Genomic DNA, 20,105 nt, shown 5'->3' on the forward strand with positions numbered 1-20,105 from the left:
ACATTCTGACTGCTTGCATCACCTCCTGGTATGCAGGCTCCAATGTGCAGGATCGCAAGAGGCTGCAGAGGGTTGTAGACTCAGCCAGCTCCATCACAGGCACAACCCTCCCCACCATCGAGGACATCTTCAAGAGGCGGCACCTCAAGAAGGTGGCATTCATCACCAAGGACCCTCACCATCCGGGACATGCCCTCTTCACGTCACTCCGATCGTGGAGGAGGTACAGGAGCCTGAAGACCCACACTCAACATTTCAGGAACAGCTTCTTCTCCTCTGCCATCAGATTTCTGAACGGTCCATGAACCCGTGAACACTACCTCATTATTCTTCTTTTGCACTATTTATTTATTTTTGTAACACAGTAATTTTTATGTCTTGCACTGTGCTGCTACCACAAAACAACACATCTCATAACATATATCAGTGATAATAAACCTGATTCTGATTATCTTCTGTGCCAGCATCTTCAGAGATCCTTGTACACCTAGGTCCCTCTGATCATCAGCACTTACAAGGTTCCACCACTCATTGTGTATGTCCTACTCTTGCTGGTCCTCCCGAAGTGCATCACCTAACACCCATCAGGAATAAATTCTACCTGCCCTTGTTCTGCCCATCTTACCAACTGATCAATGTCATCCTGTGGCCCATGGCAATCTCCTCACCGTCAACAACAATGTCAATTTTTGTATTGTCTGCAAACGTACTCATAAAACCTGCTGCATTCATATCCAATCATTTACTTAAGGGTCCCAGCACCAACCTGTGTGGTGCACCACTGGTCACAGGTTTCCAGTGACAAAAACAGCCCTCAACCATCACCCTCTACTACAAGAGGACATAGGTTTAAGGTGCTGGGGAGGAGGTACAGAGGAGATGTCAGGGGTAAGTTTTTTTACTCAGAGAGTGGTGAGTGTGTGGAATGGGCTGCTGGCAACGGTGGTGGAGGTGGATATGATAGGGTCTTTTAAGAGACTTGGATAGGTACATGGAGCTGAGAAAAACAGGGAGCTATGGGTAAGCCTAGTAATTTCTAAGGTAGGGACATGTTCAGCACAGCTTTGTGGGCCGAAGGGCCTGAATTGTGCTGCAGGTTTTCTATGTTTCTCTGCCTCCTATTACCGAGCCAATTTTGGATCCAGTTTGTCAGTTTACCCTGGTTCCCATGGGCTTTTGTACCAGTCTCTCACATGAGACCCTGATGATGTCCATGCAGAGTACATTAACCACACTGTCCTCATCAATACATTTTATTACCCTTCTGAAAAATTCAATCAAGTTAGACAGGATCTTCCCTTACAAACCATGCTAGACCACACTAAACCATGCTAAACCATGCTAACTATCTTTGATTAATATCAGTCTTTCTGAGCATAGATTAACCCTGTCCTCAAAATATTTTCCATTGACTTCCCTCCCACTAAAGCTAGACTCACATTTTTGTGGTGCACGTGTGCGTGTGTGTGTCTAAATAACTGGAAATTACTGGTTATTCTGACTGGTTCCAATCTCACTGCTTCTCTGTTGACTTTGGTTCCTCTGCTACAGCTGTGATAAGATAGCACGTCGCACTGACCGCTCTCAAGGACAGTCTCTGTGCCATAGAATGGGATCCCGATGTACGGGACCCTGACCTGTTGTCCCGCTGCTTCACTCTGCTGATTGGTCTTCTGTTAACAGGAGGATGGCAGCCCTCTGTATAAAGGGAAATAGGTTCTACAGACCATCTACTGTCCTCACTTCCTAGTTGGCTCGGACACTTGGGTAAGTGAAGCCTGTCTCTGCCTATCCATTGCTTCTGTCGTGCTGAGTGGGTGGGATTGTTCAGATTCACTGGTTATCACTGCTCTGGAGGAATGTTACAATTGGGTATCTTCCATCCTTTTGGCTGTTAAATGTCCCTGAAACATGAAGAAAATAAAAGGAGAGAGGAAGCGGACTGAGAACATTACTGGCCGATCTTTACGTCTCCTTCTCATTCAAAAAGCTGGTTCTTTGGTGGGGATCGCTCTGTGAGATCCGGTAACGTCAGAAATCAGGGGATGCTTCCAGCAATATTGACCATGTTTTAGAAGTGTTTCAGAGGCTTCAAAGTGCTGGGGTTCAAAGTGTTAAAAGCTTCATTGTGATGCTCTGGGAGTGCAGCCCCTCCGACAGCGCTCCCTTGGTACCGTCCCTCCCGCAGTGTGATGCTCCCTCAGTACCGTCCATCCCACAGTGTGATGCTCCCTCGGTACTGCCCATCCCATAGTGTGAGGCTCCCTCGGTACCATCCCTCCCACAGTGTGAGGCTCCCTCAGTACTGCCCCTCTCGCAGTGTGATGCTCCCTCGGTACTGCCCCTCCCACAGTGTGATGCTTCCTCGGTACCGTCCCTCCCACAGTGTGATGCTTCCTCGGTACCGTCCCTCCCACAGTGTGATGCTCCCTCGGTACCTCCCCTCCCACAGTGTGATGCTCCCTCGGTACCTCCCCTCCCGCAGTGTGATGCTCCCTCGGTACCGTCCCTCCCACAGTGTGATGCTCCCTCGGTACCTCCCCTCCCGCAGTGTGATGCTCCCTCGGTACCACCCGTCCCACAGTGTGATGCTCCCTCGGTACCGTCCCTCCCACAGTGTGATGCTCCCTCAGTACCGTCCCTCCCACAGTGTGATGCTCCCTCGGTACTGCCCATCCCACAGTGTGAGGCTCCCTCGGTACCATCCCTCCCACAGTGTGATGCTCCCTCGGTACCTCCCCTCTCGCAGTGTGATGCTCCCTCAGTACCGTCCCTCCCACAGTGTGATGCTCCCTCGGTACTGCCCATCCCACAGTGTGAAGCTCCCTCGGTACCATCCCTCCCACAGTGCGGCACTGCCTCACTACCACACCTCCCACAGCACGGTACTGCCTCACTACTACCAACCAACCTGTGCTGTGCTTCATCACATCACAATCCCTCCTCAGTTCTGCCTCATGTCATTGCCATCCTCCTCCAATGCTGCCAATCAGACAGTGCCATCCCTCTCAAGCATTGACCCTACAACAGTGTTACACCCTCCCCACACTGCCCTTAAAACAGTTACACCCTCCCCACACTGCCCTTACAGCAGTGTTACACCCTCTCCCCACTGCCCCCACAGCAGTTACACCCTCTCCCCACTGCCCCTACAACAAGACTGTTAAGTGTCCCATGGAACTTTTCTCACTCAGGTCACAGAGCCGTACAGCACACAAGCAGGCCCTTCGGCCCAACATGACCATGCTAGCTATTTTGCCCAGCTGCACTAATCACATTTGCCCATATCCTTCTATGCCCTGCCTATTGAAGTGCCTGCCAGTCTGATGGTGCAGCACTCCCTTAGTTTGGCCAGGGTGGGTTTTGTGTTCAAACCCCTGGAATGCATACTGAGACATGGAGAGCACCATCGATTGATTCAAACTCTGGCTCTCTTGTAACCCACGCGCAGTTCTTCATTAAGTTAAAAAATGGCAAACACTTTCTCTGTGTGTGTGGCTGCGAGTATTTGGTGGGAATTTCAGGGAGAGGCGGGGGGAGGAAACAAGGAGAGAAGTGAAAGACAGGAGGGGAGGACAGAGCGAGATCAGGGGCAGGAGGCAAGCAGGACCAAGGTACAAACAACGCTGGGGTGACCGAGAGTGTTGAAAGGGCAAGTCTGAAGCATTGTGTTTCAACAGGCAGAGAATTCGCAACAAGGTAGACAAATTAACTGTGCAGATCAAGGTAAATGGATAGCATGTCGTTGCAATTACAGAGACACAAGCGCAGGGTGATCCAGGGACCGGAACTGCACACCCAGGGCTACTCAGTGCTCATATAGGGAGGGGACGTGAGGCAGCATTGTTAATAAGAGAGGAAATCAATGCAACAGTGGGAAAGGACATGAGCTACTAGAACCCTGATGGGGAATCTGAGGAACATCAAGGGACAGAGAACGTCAGTGAGTGGTGTACATAGACCACGCAAATAGTCATTGGGATGGCATTAAACAGGAAATTAGAGACTTCAATCTTTATATAGATTGGCAAACCAAATCATCAATAATTCTGTAGGGGAGGGGTTAATGGAGTCCACTCACAATGTCTCTATGGAGGAACCAGCAGGAGAGTGGGCCATCCTAGTGTGTAATAAGAACGGATTAATAAACAATTTTGTTGTGCGCGGTCCCTGGGGAAAGAAATATATACTTTGGTTCTGACTTCATAAAGGAGGAACCAGATAACCCTGCCAGACATTTGGGAACACAGGGTCCAGGGAGAGAGGAACTGAGTAAAATCCATATCAGTGACTCCTTAACATGACAGAATTCCTAACTAAGCTGGAGAGTGAAAGAACTGATTCTGAGACTAGAAAACTGGATGTAACTGAATGAAACGATGAAGGTACATGGAGTGAGTTGGCTGTGATAGCCTGGGAAACATCACGTCACAGGGTTGGCAGGGCAAGCACTTAAGAAACGTGTGCAGGAACTACAGCAATCGTTCATTCATGTCTGGCATAAAAAAAAGGCAGGAAGGGGTTTCACCCATGCTTTTGAAAAGAAATTAGAGATGGTCTTCAATCCAAGGAGGAGAAATATAACAGCCGATATATGTAGCAAATTTGAGGATTAGGAGGTGTTTAGAATTCAGCAAAGGAGGGCTGAGGATTGATTAGGAAGGGGAAAGGGGAGAACGAAAGCAAGCTTTCATAGAACACAAAACGACTGTAAAAGCTTCTATAGGTATGTGCAGAGAGCAAGGTTGGTAAAGGCAAATGTAGGCACCTTACAGTCAGAAAAGGGAATTTGTAATGGGGAACAAGGAAGAGGTGCGCCAATGAAATATATACTTTGGTTCTGACTTCACAAAGGAGGAACCAGATAACCCTGCCAGACATTTGGGAACACAGGGTCCAGGGAGAGAGGAAGTGAGTAAAACCCATATCAGTGAGGAAATGGTGTTAGGGAAACTGAAGGAATTAAAAATCGATAAATTCTCAGAGGCCAATAGTCTCTGTCCCAGAGTACTAAAGGAAGTGGCCTCAGAAAAATGAATGCATTGTGGGCATTTTCCAACATTCTTTAGACTCAGTTCCAACAGATTGGAGGATCGTTAATGTAATGTAAATATCTTAGCGGGACAGAGAGAAAACCAGGAATTATAGATGGGTTTGGTCAGACATCGGTGGTAGGGACACAGGGAAGTCCATTATAGAAGCTGTAACAGCAGATCACAGGGAGGGGAGTGGCAGGATTAGATAAAGTCAACATGGATTCATGGAAGGGAAATCATGCCTGACAAATCCACTGGAATGTTGTGGGATATAACCAGCAGATGGATGAGGGAGAACCAGTGGGGGTGGTGTACGTGGACTTTCAGAAAAGTTCCACGTCCAAAATAACCACAGATGTCCAAAATTACAGCACCAGCAATGGGGGTAAGGTGCTGATGTGGACAGAGAACTAGTTGGCAGACAGAAAACATCTGAGTGCCAGGCAGTGTGTGAGGTTTACACACCGCGTATCAGCGGGTCAGTGTGTTTGGTTTACACACCTCGTATCAGCGGGTCAGTGTGTGAGGTTTACACACCGCGTATCAGCGGGTCAGTGTGTGAGGTTTACACACCTCGTATCAGCGGGTCAGTGTGTGAGGTTTACACACCTCGTATCAGCGGGTCAGTGTGTGAGGTTTACACACCTCGTATCAGCGGGTCAGTGTGTGAGGTTTACACACCGCGTATCAGCGGGTCAGTGTGTGAGGGTCACACTGGGAGTATCAGCGGGTCAGTGTGTGTGGTTTACACTGGGAGTATCAGCGGGTCAGTGTGTGAGGCTTACACTGGGAGTATCAGCGGGTCAGTGTGTGAGGGTCACACTGAGAGTATCAGCGGTTCAGTGTGTGTGTGGTTTAAACTGGGAGTATCAGCGGGTCAGTGTGTGAGGGTCACACTGAGAGTATCAGTGGGTCAGTGTGTGTGTGGTTTACACTGGGAGTATCAGCAGGTCAGTGTGTGAGGGTCACACTGGGAGTAACAGCGGGTCAGTGTGTGAGGGTCACACTGGGTGTATCAGCGGGTCAGTGTGTGAGGGTCACACTGAGAGTATCAGCGGTTCAGTGTGTGTGTGGTTTAAACTGGGAGTATCAGCGGGTCAGTGTGTGAGGGTCACACTGAGAGTATCAGTGGGTCAGTGTGTGTGTGGTTTACACTGGGAGTATCAGCGGGTCAGTGTGTGAGGGTCACACTGGGAGTATCAGTGGATCAGTGTGTGAGGGTCACACTGGGTGTATCAGCGGGTCAGTGTGTGAGGGTTACATGGGAGTATCAGCGGGTCAGTGTGTGAGGGTCACACTGAGAGTATCAGTGGGTCAGTGTGTGTGTGGTTTACACTGGGAGTATCAGCGGGTCAGTGTGTGAGGGTCACACTAGGAGTATCAGTGGATCAGTGTGTGAGGGTCACACTGGGTGTATCAGCGGGTCAGTGTGTGAGGGTTACATGGGAGTATCAGCGGGTCAGTGTGTGAGGGTTACATGGGAGTATCAGCGGGTCAGTGTGTGAGGGTTACATGGGAGTATCAGCGGGTCAGTGTGTGAGGGTTACATGGGAGTATCAGCGGGTCAGTGTGTGAGGGTTACATGGGAGTATCAGTGGGTCACTGTGTGTGGTTTACACTGGGAGTATCAGCGGGTCAGTGTGTGAGGGTTACATGGGAGTATCAGCGGGTCACTGTGTGTGGTTTACACTGGGAGTATCAGCGGGTCAGTGTGTGTGGTTTACACTGGAGTATTGGTGTAGTTTGCTCTTTTACACCTGCTGTTTGTCAGGTTGTCGAAGTGCCAGTGTTGATGTGCCGGTCAGTCAGTGTGTGCTGTATTTAATCCTTGCAGGAACAAGAGATGAAGAGCCTTCTCGTCCTTCTTGCCATTTGTGCAATCAGCTCTGCTGACGTCTCAGGTCCATCAGGTAAGCTCCGAGGAGCAAGTAAAGGGAAGGCTCCTGTCCTTCACCCATCTCCCACCCTCACTGTCACCATGGCCATGGGACAGCTTATGCCAAATGTTGTCGGCACTTTCAGCTGGGGTGTGTGCTCCTGGACAACTGCCTCCACAGACAATGTGCCTCGTTCTGTGATGGTGCAAGGGTGAGCAAGTTGTGGAAGGGACACGGGGAACCTGCAAAGGGAGAGGTTAAACGAGTGGGCAAGAAGTCAGCACATGTGGGAAAGGGTTAGGTTACTCTCAGAAGAAGAATGAATAAGAAAATTATTATTAAATGGAAAGGGGTGAGTAATGGTGGTACAGAGAAACGTGAGGGTTCTGCTCATTAAACGCAAGAAGTTAGTGTGCGGGCCCAACTAGTAATGGGGAAGACGGAGACACAAGAGACTGCAGATGCTGGAATCTGGAGCAACAAACAATCTGCTGGAGCAACTCAGCGGGTCAGGCAGCGTCTGTGGCGGTAAAGGAATTGTCGATGTTTGGGGTCGAAACGCAGCACAGGGACTGAGAGTGGAGAGGGGAAATAGCCAGTACAAGAAGGGGAGGGGGAGGGGTGAGACAGAGGCCAGAGGTGATGGGGTAATTAGGAAGGCCAGTTCTTTTGCAAGGGTTTGGAGTCAGAGAGTAATACAGTGCAGAAGCAGGATCTTTGGCCCAAATCATCCGTGCCGACCTGAGGCCCACTGAGCTAGTCCCATTTGCCTACGTTTGGCCCATGTCCCTCTGAACCTTTCTTATCCATGTACCTGTCCAGGTACCTTTTAAATGTTGGTATTGTACCTGCCTCAACCCCTTCCTCTGGCAGTTCCATATACCTCTGCATGAAGGAGTTGCCCCTCAGGTTCCTTTTAAGTCTTTCACCTCTCACCTTAAACCTATGCCCTTGAGTTTCTGATTCCCTTTCCCTTGGAAAAGGACTGTGCATTTACCCTATCTATGCCCCTCATGATTTTATATGCCTCTATATGTCACCCCTCAGTCTCCTACGCTCCAAGGAATAAAGTCCTAACCTGCCCAACCTCTCCCTATAACAGTCCTTTGAGTCCTGACAACAATCTCATAAATCTCCTCTGCAGTGTTTCCGCCTTATTCACATCTTTCCTAGAACAGGGCAACCAACACTGTACACAATGCTCCAGCGGCCTCACTGGCATCTTGTACAACTAACATTGTTTTGGAGCATAAGAATGGGGAAGTTTTGAGTCAACTGATGACCATGATGAGATCACTGCCAGAGTACTGTGTTCATTGTTGTTCTCCATAGTTAAAGAAAGATGTGCTTGCATTGGAGCCAGTGCAGAGAGGGTTCAGCAGGTTGCTTCCAGAGTTGAAGGGGCTTATATGAAGAGAGGTTGAGCAGGTTGGGTCTTTACTTATTGGAGTTTGGAACATAGAACAGCACAGGAACAGGCCCTTCGGCCCACAATGTCTATGCCGAATTTAAACTAATCCCACATGATCTACATACTTCCATTCCCTGCCTGTTCACGCACCTGTCTAAATGCCTCTTAAACGTTGCTATTGTATCTGCCTTCATCACCTCCCCTGGCAGGTTGTTCCAGGCAGCTACTGCTCTCTGAAAAACTTGCCTCGCACATCTCCTTTAAACTTCCCCTTGTAGAGTTGGTCTTATTGAACCATAGAGCGATTCTGGCAGTAGAGGCACAGGAGATTGCAGACGCTGGAATCTGGAGCTGCACACAAACTACTGGAGGAACTCAGCGGGTCGAGCAGCGTCTGTGGAGGCAGAGGGACAGTTGACATTTCGGGTCGAGACCCTGAAAGAATGTGGAAGCATTAGAGAGGGTCCGGAAAAGATTTACAGGAATGGTTCCTGGGATGAGGGTCTATGCTTACAAGGATAGACTAGAGAGGCTGGGCTCGGGACCCAAACGGTGCTTTCAGGTGAGACGGAGATTCACCTGCACTTCCCTTAATATCATCTACTGCATTCGGTGCTCCAAGTGTGGCCTCCTCTACATTGGCGAGACCAAACGCAGACGAGGTGACCGTTTCACAGAACACCTGCGCTCTGTCCGTAACCGCGATCTGCATCTCCCCGTTGCCGGTCACTTCAACTCCCCCTTCCACACTGTCACTGATATGTCAGTCCTCGGCCTCCTCCACTGCCAGGAGAATTCCAAGCGCAAACTGGAGGAACAGCACCTCATTTTCCCTCTTGGAACCTTGCAGCCTAATGGCATGAGCATTTAATTCTCTCACCAAGTAACCCCCACTCCCTCCACACCCACCATGCCTCTTCTTCCCTTTCTTAGCCTCTCTCTCATTTTTCTACCCCTTTGACCCATCCCCTGGTGGATCTGCTCTCCCCTCCTCCCCCACACCTGCCTATCACTGTCTCTTACCTGCATCTACCCATCACCACCCTGTGCCCACCCCGCCTCCCCTCTTTTCTCGACCTATCACTGCTGTGCTTTTCCCTCCTATATTGGGCTTCCCCTTTTCCTATCTTTAGTCCTGGAAAAGGGTCCTGACCGGAAACGTTGACCGCCTGCTTTTCTCCACGAATGCTGATTGGCCTGCTGAGTTCCTCCAGCATCATCGTGTTTTTTCAATTTAGAGAGGCTGGGACTGTTTTCTTTGGAGACAAGACAGCTGAGAGGAGCACCCACAGATGCTGCCTGACCCACAGAGTTCCTCCGGAAGATTCTGACTGGTGGACTGAAGAGGCTGTTTCCCTGGGTGGGCATATCCAGAACTGGGGGGGGGCGGGTACAGTTTCAGAGTAATGGTTTCAGATGGGAATGAGGAGGAACTTCTACTCTGAGGGTTGTGGATCTTTGGAATTCCCCATCCAGAGAGCTGTGGAGGGGGAGTCATTGAATGTCAGGCAAATACTTAAACTACAAGGGGAGTTCAGGGATATGGGAAGGGAGTGGGGTTGTGGTGCTGAGGCCACATTTGGTCTATGGAATGGGAGAGTAGGCTCAAGGTGCGAAATGGCCTATTCCTACTTCTGATGTAGAACCATGTATGTTCTGGCCCTACACTGGAGGGACCCATGAGACCCACCTCCCAGCCCTTTCTCCGGAGCCTTGCAGAGTTTTCTCCACCATGTATTTATCCAAATCCCTCTTGAAGACCACAGTGGAAGCTGCCTCCACCACATCTGGAGGAGGGATGTTCCAGATTCAATCTGTGTGAAAAGGTTTTCCCTTGTTGTATCACCATTAATTCCCTTCCTCTGCACGGCAGTGTTGCGGTTAGCGTAACACTATTACAGGGTTCAATTCCCGCCGCTGTCTGTAAGGAGTCTGTACATTCTCCCCGTGTCTGTGTGGGTTTCCTCCAGATGCTCTGGTTTCCTCCCACGTTCCAAAGACGCACGGGTTAGGAAGTTTTGTTGGCGCCGGAAGCGTGGTGACACTTGTGGGCTGCCCCCAGAACACTCTACGCAAAAGATGCATTTCATGTGTGTTTCGTTATACATGTGACTAATAAAGATATCTATACCTGTGACCTCGAGGTCTGGACCCCTCCACCAAAGGGAATGGTTTCTCACTGTCCCGACCCCATCGTTTTATATATTTCTATCAGGCCTCCCGTCAACCTTCTCTTCTTCAAACAGTCTCTAATCTATCCTTCTTAACCATAGACATTCATCCCAGGAACCATTCCTGTAAATCTTTTCTGGACCCTCTCTAATGCCTCCACATCTCCAGTTAGGGTGGGACCAGAGCTTTATAAAGATTCAGCATGACTTCTCTGATTGATAACGCCCAGAACTGTGTTCACTCTATTAACCGCTTTCTCAACCTGCCCTGCCACTCTCAACTATCTGTTCACCCACACCCCATGGTTAGTACGTTTGCAGATGCAGATGGTGTCAATGACAGTGAGGACTTTTATGAATTATGAATACAGTGAGAGGGCTTTTATGGAGGGATCTTGATCAGCTGGGTAAGTGGGCCAAGGAATGGCAAATGGAGATTAATTTGGATAATTTGGATAATTAAAATGGAGATTAATTAATGCGAGGTGTTGCATTTTGGGAAGAGAAGTCAGGGTGGGACATTCACAGTTTACTGGACTTCTAGGTTCTCGGTCAGGTGCAAGCTTAGATCCTCCTGCCCAAGCCTAGTTCATTAATACAGATCAAACAATACCCAACAACCCCAACTCCAATCCCTGGGGAGGGCCACCTTCCTTCGATCCAAAAAGACAACCATTCACCACAACCGCCTGTTGTAATTTAACCAACTTCATCTTCCTTTTACACCCAGTGCTTGGACTGTGCTGATGTGGCACTTTATCTGGAAGTGCATGTCTACCACATCAGCTGCATTACTGTCATTATCTCTACTTGTGACCTTGTCAAAGTTTCTATCAGATTGGTTAAACATGATTTGCCCTTAACAAATCTGTACTGATTTGCCCTTAATTAATCTCTGGATTACCATCTGGGCCAGGAACAACGTGGCAGAAGATCCTGCTGTTATATTGAATGGTCCCCTCGTACAATAAAATGGACCCTTGACCTCACAATCTACTTTGTTATGACCTTGCACCTCATTGCCTACCTGCACTACACTTTCTCTGTAGCTGTGACACTTTATTCTGCATTCTATTATTGGTTTACCTTGTACTACCTCAATGCACGAAGTAATTAATGAAGCAAGACAAGTTCTTCACTGTGCCTCGGTACAAGTGACAATAATAAACCAACTCCAATTCCAGTTCCAAGATATAGAAGATCAGAGAGTTGAGTTCATGGCTTCAATACATGGGGCAGTGGTACCAGTACTGGGGAAAGAGGGGGCTCTTCCATTAGTACCGGGTTCACTTGAATCAGGCCAGGGGTCAATATTTGGGGCCATGAACTGAGTTGTAGACAGGGCTTTAAACTAAAAGATGGGAGAGAACATCCCGGTGAGAGGAAACCTAAGAAGTTAGAGGACAAGGTTGAAGTGCATGAAGTCTGGTGGGCAGTCCGACTTAGTCAGGAAGGGACAGAGCACAAAACCCTCAGAGTATTCCTCCTGTTAGAGTCAGAGCAGGGAAGACTGAGTGGTGGACAAAACTGAAGGCTCGTTGTCTGATGCAGTTGTGATAAGGTGGATGAACTAGTGGCACACACATTGAAATGAACGGGTACAATCAAATACCCATTGCGGAGATATGGTTCCAAATTGGGAATTAAGAATTCCAGGATGTCTAACTTCTGGAAGTGATAGCCAAAATGAGAAAGGAGGAGAGGTTAAATCAGTGGGAACCTTGACAGAGGTATTAAACGGGTACATTGTGTCTTTTCGAGGAAGAAGACACAAAAACCTTTCTGGAAGTAGTGCAGAGTAGCAAAGCCCAGAGGATGAGGAGCTTGAAGAAATTATCATTTGTTAACAACAAGTACTGGAGAAATCAACACAGCTGAAAGGCGATAGTGCCCTGGGTCCAACGGGCCACCTACCAAGGTTTTGAAAGAGATGACTGTGGAGATGGTGAATGCAGAGTTAGTGATTTTCCACAATTGGTTTCCACAGACTGGAAGGTATCAAATGCAACCCCACTATTGGTTCCTCTTTCCCAATGACACAGAAGAGGACCATTCAGACCAGTGAGTCTGTGCCAGCCCTCAGAGAAATCTTATCAATTCCATTCCCCCATTTATTTCCCTTTAACCTATTCACTTGCACATGCCCATTAACACCACTCTGCCACCAAATTCTCCCACTACGTCTACACCAGACGGAATTTACAGTAACCAATCAGCCTAATGGTCGCCTCATTATAGGAAGGATGTGGAAGCTTTAGAGAAAGTGCAGAGGAGATTTCCCAGGATGTTGCCTGGATTGGAGAGCATGTCTTATGATAGGTTGAGCGAGCTGGGGCTTTTCTCTTTGGAGAGGAGGAGGATGAGAGGGGACTTGATAGAGGTGTACAAGATGATAAGAGGCATAGATCGAGTGGACAGTCAGAGACTTTTTCCCAGTGCGACAATGGCTGACACGAGGGGATGTAATTTTAAGGTGATTAGAGGAAGGTATAATGAGGATGTCAAGGGTAAATTTTTTACACAGAAAGTGGTGGGTGCTTGGAACACACTGCCGGCAGAGGTTGTGGGGGCAGATACATTAGGGACATTTAAGAGACTCTTAGATAGACACATGAATGATAGAAAAATAGGGGGCTATGTGGAAGGGAAGGGTTAGATAGATCTTAGAGCAGGATAAAACGTCGGCACAACATCGTGGGCTGAAGGGCTTGTACTGTGCTGTAGTGTTCTACATTCTAATGACCCACACATCGTTGGGATGCGGGAGGAAACCAGAGTGCCTGAGGGAAACCCATACAGTCACAGGGAGAACGTGCAAACTCCACACTGAACAGCACCGGAAGTCAGGATCGAATTCAGAACACTGGAGCTGTCAGGCAGTGGCTCTGCTAGCTGGGCCTCTTTGTCACCTATATGGAAAGAGGGAAGAGTGAACGTGGGGAACTACAATCCAGTTAGCCTGAAATCAATTGTGAGGAAAATTCTTCAATCTATTATTAAGGACATGTAACAGGGCACTTAGAAACTAATAGCATGGGGCAGGGTCAGTGCAGATTTCATCACTTTTAGAAGTGAAAGCCAAAGTGGAAAAGAAGAAGAGGTGGCTCTGAAATTAAAACAGTAGGAACCTTGACAGAGTTTTTTCGAGTTTCTAACCACCAAAATAGAGTGGCACCATGCTTAATGGATGCACCAGCTATGGTTGAACAAAATTAGAACACGTGGTTGGTAGTAGTGTTCAGGCATGAACTGGGCATTGGTTAACAGACAGAGGACAGAGAGCAGCAATAGGTGGGTGATTCTCGGGTTGGAAGGCTGTGACTGGTGGGACATTGCAGGGATCGGTGCTGCCCCCAGCTGGTCACAATCTACGTCAATGATTTGGGTAAGGGGACCAAGAATAATATGTCGGAGTTTGCTGATGATACAAAGCTGCTGGGTGTGAGGATGCAGAAAGGCTTCACTGGGCACAGACAGGCGAACTGAATGGGCAAGGACATGGCAGGTTGAATATCACGTACACGAATGTAAAGTCACACACTGCGGTACACAACAATAGAAAGGTCACATTTTTAAAATGTGAGGACTTTTAAAAATGTTGTTAAACATTTGTTAAATGTTGTTGCATGATGTTAACCCTAAGGTGAACATCAAAAAAGCAGCAGACACTGGAATCGAAGAGTGAGAACCGGACAGCACAGAAATGGATTCTTACAGCCCACCTTGTCCATGTCGACCATAGACCTATCTCTGCTAATCCCCTTTGCCTGCTTTAACCCTGTAACCTGACTGGCCTTTCCCGTCTAAGCATCTGTCCAAATGCCTTTTAATTGAATCCAGCTCTACCACTTCCTCTGGCAGCTCGTTCCAGATAACCATCACGCTCTGTGTGAAAAAACTTACCCCTCATATCTCCTCTATTTCCTTCCCTCTCACGGTAAACCTGTGTTATCTGGTTCTAGACACACCTTCCCTGAGATAAAGATTCTGACTACCTACCCTATCTGTGCCCCTCATAATTTCATAAACCTCTGTAAGATCACCCCTCCTACGCTCCAGTGAGAGTAAACCCAGCCTGAAATCTGAAATAAAAACAATGAAAGGTATTGTGTTTACAGGGACCTAGGTGCCCTTGTCCGTGAATCACTGAAAACTAACTCACAAGTACCACAAACAATTAGGAAGGCAAACGATGTGTTGGCATTTAAAGCAAGAGGTTTGCAGTTCAAGAGTGGCAAAGCCTTGCTGCAATCACGTAGGTCCTTATGAGATAATACTGGCACATTGTGGACAGGTCTGGGTTCCTACCTCAGGGAGAGACAGATGGGAAGTGCAACCAAGGTTGATGCTTGGGATGGTGGCATTGTCCTGTGGAGGGAGATAAGCAGGGTGGGCTCACACTCTGCAGTTCAGAAGGATCTCGATGAAGGGCAGATACAAAGATGATGTTTTCCCTGAGCGGGGGCCAGATTCTCAAAATAAGGAGGCAAAACCTTCACAACTCAGATGAGAGGTAATTTCCTCACACAGAGAGTGATGAATTGTTGGAATTCCTTACCCGAGGGTTGTGGAGACTCAAGCACTGAGTCCATAGAGCTATAGAACAGTACAGCACAATACAGGCCCTTCGGCCCACAATGTTGTGCCGACCTTTAAACCACGCTTAAGACTAACTAACCCCTTCCTCCCACATTTCCCCCTATTTCAAAATTCCTCCATGTGCTTATCTAACAATCTCCTGAACTTGACCTACGTATCAGCCTCCACCACCGCCCCAGGCAGCGCATTTCATGCATCAACCACTCTCTGGGTGGAAAACCTCCCTCTGACGTCTCCCTTGAACTTCCCACCCATTACATTAAAGCCATGTCCTCTTGTTTTGAGCATTGGTGCCCTGGGAAAGAGGCGCTGGCTGTCCACTCTATCTATTCCTCTTAATATTTTCTATACCATTATGTATGATAATGTCTCCCCTCATCCTCCTCCTCTCCAATGAGTAAAGCCCTTTTGAAAGTCCATTGAAAAGAAATTCAGTTCTCCACCAACACTCTCATCCACCTGGCTGAACGCGTTCTCACCCTGAACAACTTCTCTTTTGACTCCTCTCACTTCCTACAATTGTAGAGCCATAGGCACTTGCATGGGTCCAAGGTCTCCTAACTTTTCAATGGCTACACGGAGTGGTCCTTGATCCAAACCTCCTCCAGTACCACACCCCAATTCTTTCTCCATTACATCGAGAACCACGTTGGTGCTGCTTCCTGCACCCATGTGGAACTCTATCACCACAGGAACAGACCCTTCAGCCCACGATGTTGTGCTGAACTAATTAAACTAGTAATTAAATTCCTAATTAAACGAATCCCTTCCGCCTACACAATGTCCATATCCCTCCATTCTCTGCACATCCATGTGCCTAAGAGCCTCTTAAACCCCTCTGTCGTATCTGCCTCCACCACCAGCCCTGGCAGCACATTCCAGGCACCCACTGCTCTCTGTGTAAAAAACTTGCCCCGCACATCTCATTTGAACTTTCTCCCTCTCACCTTAAATGCATGTCCTCTAGTATCAGACATTTCGACCCTGGGTCTATCTATGCTGTCCATCTATGCCTCTGATAATCTAATAAACTACTATGTTAATTATATTATATAAATTCTATTAACTAATTTAATTTTAAGTAACAGTCTACCATGCTGAAGCCCAGAAATAACGTCAAGCTTTGGTCAATATAGGTCTCCCCTCAGCCTACACTGCTCCAGAGAAAACAACCCTAGTTTGTGCAACCTCTCCTTACAACACATGCCCTCTGATCCAGACAGCGTCCTGGTGAACCTCTTCTGCACCCTCTCCAAAGCGTCCACATCCTGTAATGGGGCAACCAGAATTGAATGCAATACGCCAGATGCGGCCTAACTAGTGTTTTATAAGCCTAAAACATAATTTCCTGACTCTTGAACGCATTGCCTCGATTAATAAAGGCAAGCATGCCGTATGCTGTATTTACCACCCTATCAAGCTATGCAGCCACTTTCAGGGTGATATGGACTTGGACCCCAAGGTCCCTCTGTACATCAGCACTGTTAAGGATTCTGCCATTAACTGTGTACTCTTCCTGGACATTTCATCTCCCAAAGTGCAGCACCTCCTATGTGTCCAGATTAAACTCCAACTACCAGCACCCCTCCACTTGGACTATTTCTGAAACTTCTCTCCATTTTCTGGATTTCTCTATCTCCTTCTCAGGATAACTGAAATTTAATACTGCTGACCTATGGCTGTTGTTGAGCTCACAAGGTTTCTCCAACATTATCTTGGTATCAATGAGTCAGTCAGATCTGATAAAGTTCAGCAGTTTCAGTTGAAAGTTAGTTCTGTTTCTCGCTCTGCCTCTTTGACCTGTTGCCTGTTTCTAACATTTTCTGCTTTGATTTACACTGTATACAAGACTCAGTTCAGGTTTGATCTTGCTGTTCCCTCCTGCCCTTTTTTTTATAACCTATGTTAAATCTCTGGGTCACAGCGATACAGCACAGAAACCACCCCTTCAGCCCAGCTTGTCCGTGCCAACCAAGATGCCTATGTAAGCCTGTCTCATTTGCCCACATTTGGACTATATCCCTCTAAACCTTTCCTATCCATGTCCCTGTCCAGGTGTCTTGTAAATGTTGTTATTGTACCTGCCTAAACTACTTTCTCTGTCAGCTGGTTTAAGTAACCAGGACGCTATTAAATCTCTCCCCTCTCACCTTAAACCTATGCCTTCTAGTTTTTGATTCCCTTTTCCTGGAAATGAAAGTACTGAGTGCGTTCACCGTATCTATGCTCCTCATGATTTTACACACCTCTGTAAGGTCAACCCTCAAGTCTCCCATGCTCCAAGGAATAAAGTCCTAGTCTGTCCAACCTCTCCGTATAACTCAGGCCCTCGAGTCCTGGCAACGTTCTCGGAAATCTTCTTTGCATTCTTCCTAGCTGAATGATTTCTTTCCTATAACAGGGTAACCAAAACTGTACACAATAGTCCAAGTGCAGCCTCACCAACTGCAACATAACAGTCCCAACTTCTATACTCGGTGCTTCTCATGACTAATGAAGGCCAGCATGCCAAACATCTTCTTCACCACCCTGTCTACTTGCGATGCCACCTTCAGGGAGCTATGTACTTGTATTCCTAGTTCCAGGGCCCTACCTTGTATTTGTATTCCATCTGTTCCAGGCCCCTACCGTTCACAATGAAAGTCCTACGCTGGTTTGACTTCCCAAAATGCAACACCTGACACTGACCTGAATTAAACGCCTTTTGCCATTCTTCGGCCCACTTACCCAGCTGACTAAGGTCCCCCTGTAATTTTTGAAAACCTTCTTCACTGTCTACAATACCACCCATTTTAGTGACATCTGCAAACTTACTGATCTCCCCATAGCTGCAGCCAGTGTGGGATATATCAATGCGAATTCCCCGTAACAATTTATGCTGTGGAGAGCGGCCACCAAACCTATCCCACCAAACCAGCTCGGCGGTCTCCCTTACAGCTGTGTCGATGAGATTTCCAGCCTTGGGGCCTCTGCTTCAAACATCAATTCTAGGCATGCAACTTCCTGTGTTCTTTAGAGAAGATGGATCTCCATCTCATCATCTAGAACCTCAACCACTTAACCACAGTGAAAAACAATCCCACCCTTTCACCATAACCTGTCACTCCATAATGTAAGCATCTTGACTTGTGAGACTTCGGTAGCACTGGAGATTAACAAGGCTCACAGCGTCTGTCTAAAGGCGACCATGCCATACGCTGTCTTTACAACCCTATCAACCTGTGCAGCCACTTTCAGAGAGATATGGACTTGGACCCCAAGGTCCCTCTGTAAATCAGCACTGTCAAGGATTCTGCCATTAACTGTGTACTCTCCCTGTACATTTCATCTCCCGAAGTGCAGCACCTCCTATGTGTCCAGATTAAGCTCCAACTACCAGTTCCCCTCACTTTGGGCTATTTCTGAAACTTCTCTCCATTTTCTGGATCTCTATCTCCTCCTCAAAAGAACTGAAATTTAATATTCCTGACCTATGGCTGTCATTGAGCTCACAAGGTCTCTACAACATTATCTTGGTATCAATGAGTCAGTCAGATCTGATAAAGTTCAGCAGTCTTAGTTGAAAGTTAGTTCTGTTTCTCGCTCTGCCTCTTTGACCTGTTGCCTATTTCTAACATCTTCTGCTTTGATTTAAACTGGATCCAAGACTCAGTTCAGGTTTGATCTTGCTATTCCCTCCTGCCCTCTTTTTTATAACCTATATCAAATCACACAGAGTCACAGCGATACAGCACAAAAACCGCACCTTCAGCCCAGCTTGTCCGTGCCAACCAAGGTGCACACGTAAGCCTGTCTCATTTGCCCACATTTGGACAATATCCTTCTAAATCTTTCCTATCCATGTCCCCGTCCAGGTGTCTTGTAAATGTTGTTATTGTACCTGCCTAAACTACTTTCTCTGGCAGCTTGTTTTAAGTAACCAGGACGCTATTAAATCTCTCCCCTCTCACCTTAAACCTATGCCCTCTAGTTTTTGATTCCCTTTTCCTGGGAAAAAAAGTACTGAGTGTGTTCACTATATCTATGCCCCTCATGACGTTATACACCTCTGTAAGGTCACCCCTCAGTCTCCTATGCTCCAAGGAATAAAGTTCTAGTCTGTCCAACCTCTCCGTATAACTCAGGCCCTCAAGTCCTGGCAACATTCTCGGAAATCTTCTTTGCATTCTTCCTAGCTGAATGATTTCTTTCCTATAACAGGGTAACCAAAACTGTACACAATAGTCCAAGTGCAGCCTCACCAACTGCAACATAACAGTCCCAACTTCTATACTCGGTGCTTCTAATGACTAATAAAGGCCAGCATGCCAAACATCTTCTTCACCACCCTGTCTACTTGCAGTGCCACCTTCAGGGAGCTATGTACTTGTATTCCTAGTTCCAGGGCCCTACCTTGTATTTGTATTCCATCTGTTCCAGGCCCCTACCGTTCACAATGAAAGTCCTACGCTGGTTTGACTTCCCAAAATGCAACACCTGACACTGACCTGAATTAAACGGCTTTTGCCATTCCTCGGCCCACTTACCCAGCTGATTAAGATTCCCCTGTAATTTTTGAAAACCTTCTTCACTGTCTACACTACCACCCATTTTAGTGACATCTGCAAACTTACTGATCTCCCCATAGCTGCAGCCAGTGTGGGATATATCAATGTGAGTTTCCCCTGACAATTTACTCTGTGGAGAGCGGCCACTGAGCCTATCCCACCAAACCAGCTCGGCCCTCTCCCTTCGAGGTGTGTCGATTAGATTTCCAGCCTTGGGGCCTCTGCTTCAAACATCAATTCTAGGCATGCAACTTCCTGTGTTCTTTAGAGAAGATGGATCTCCATCTCATCATCTAGAACCTCAACCACTTAACCACAGTGAAAAACAATCCCACCCTTTCACCATATCTGTCACTCCATCATGTAAACATCTCGACTTGTGAGACTTTGGTAACGTTGGAGATTAACAAGTCTCACAGCGTCTGTCTCCTGTGTCAATGTGGGCAAAGGAAGAGCAGTCCGTG

General features: G+C 47.5%; 1 protein-coding gene across 6 annotated transcripts in view; it reads left to right on the plus strand.

Annotated features, from left to right (window-relative positions):
- LOC127586705 (C-reactive protein-like) overlaps positions 1-20,105 on the plus strand; it is a 67,399-nt gene that overhangs the window by 36,510 nt on the left and 10,784 nt on the right. For all 6 annotated transcript variants that reach the window (XM_052044860.1, XM_052044859.1, XM_052044865.1 and 3 more), the window contains 2 exons: positions 1,684-1,767; positions 6,871-6,946. In XM_052044860.1, the coding sequence (XP_051900820.1) occupies positions 6,880-6,946 (67 nt within the window). In that variant the 5' untranslated portion in view covers positions 1,684-1,767; positions 6,871-6,879. The remainder of the gene's footprint in view (positions 1-1,683; positions 1,768-6,870; positions 6,947-20,105) is intronic.

This window comes from Pristis pectinata, chromosome 37 (assembly GCF_009764475.1).
Source record: "Pristis pectinata isolate sPriPec2 chromosome 37, sPriPec2.1.pri, whole genome shotgun sequence".
In the NCBI taxonomy this organism is placed as follows: domain Eukaryota; kingdom Metazoa; phylum Chordata; class Chondrichthyes; order Rhinopristiformes; family Pristidae; genus Pristis; species Pristis pectinata.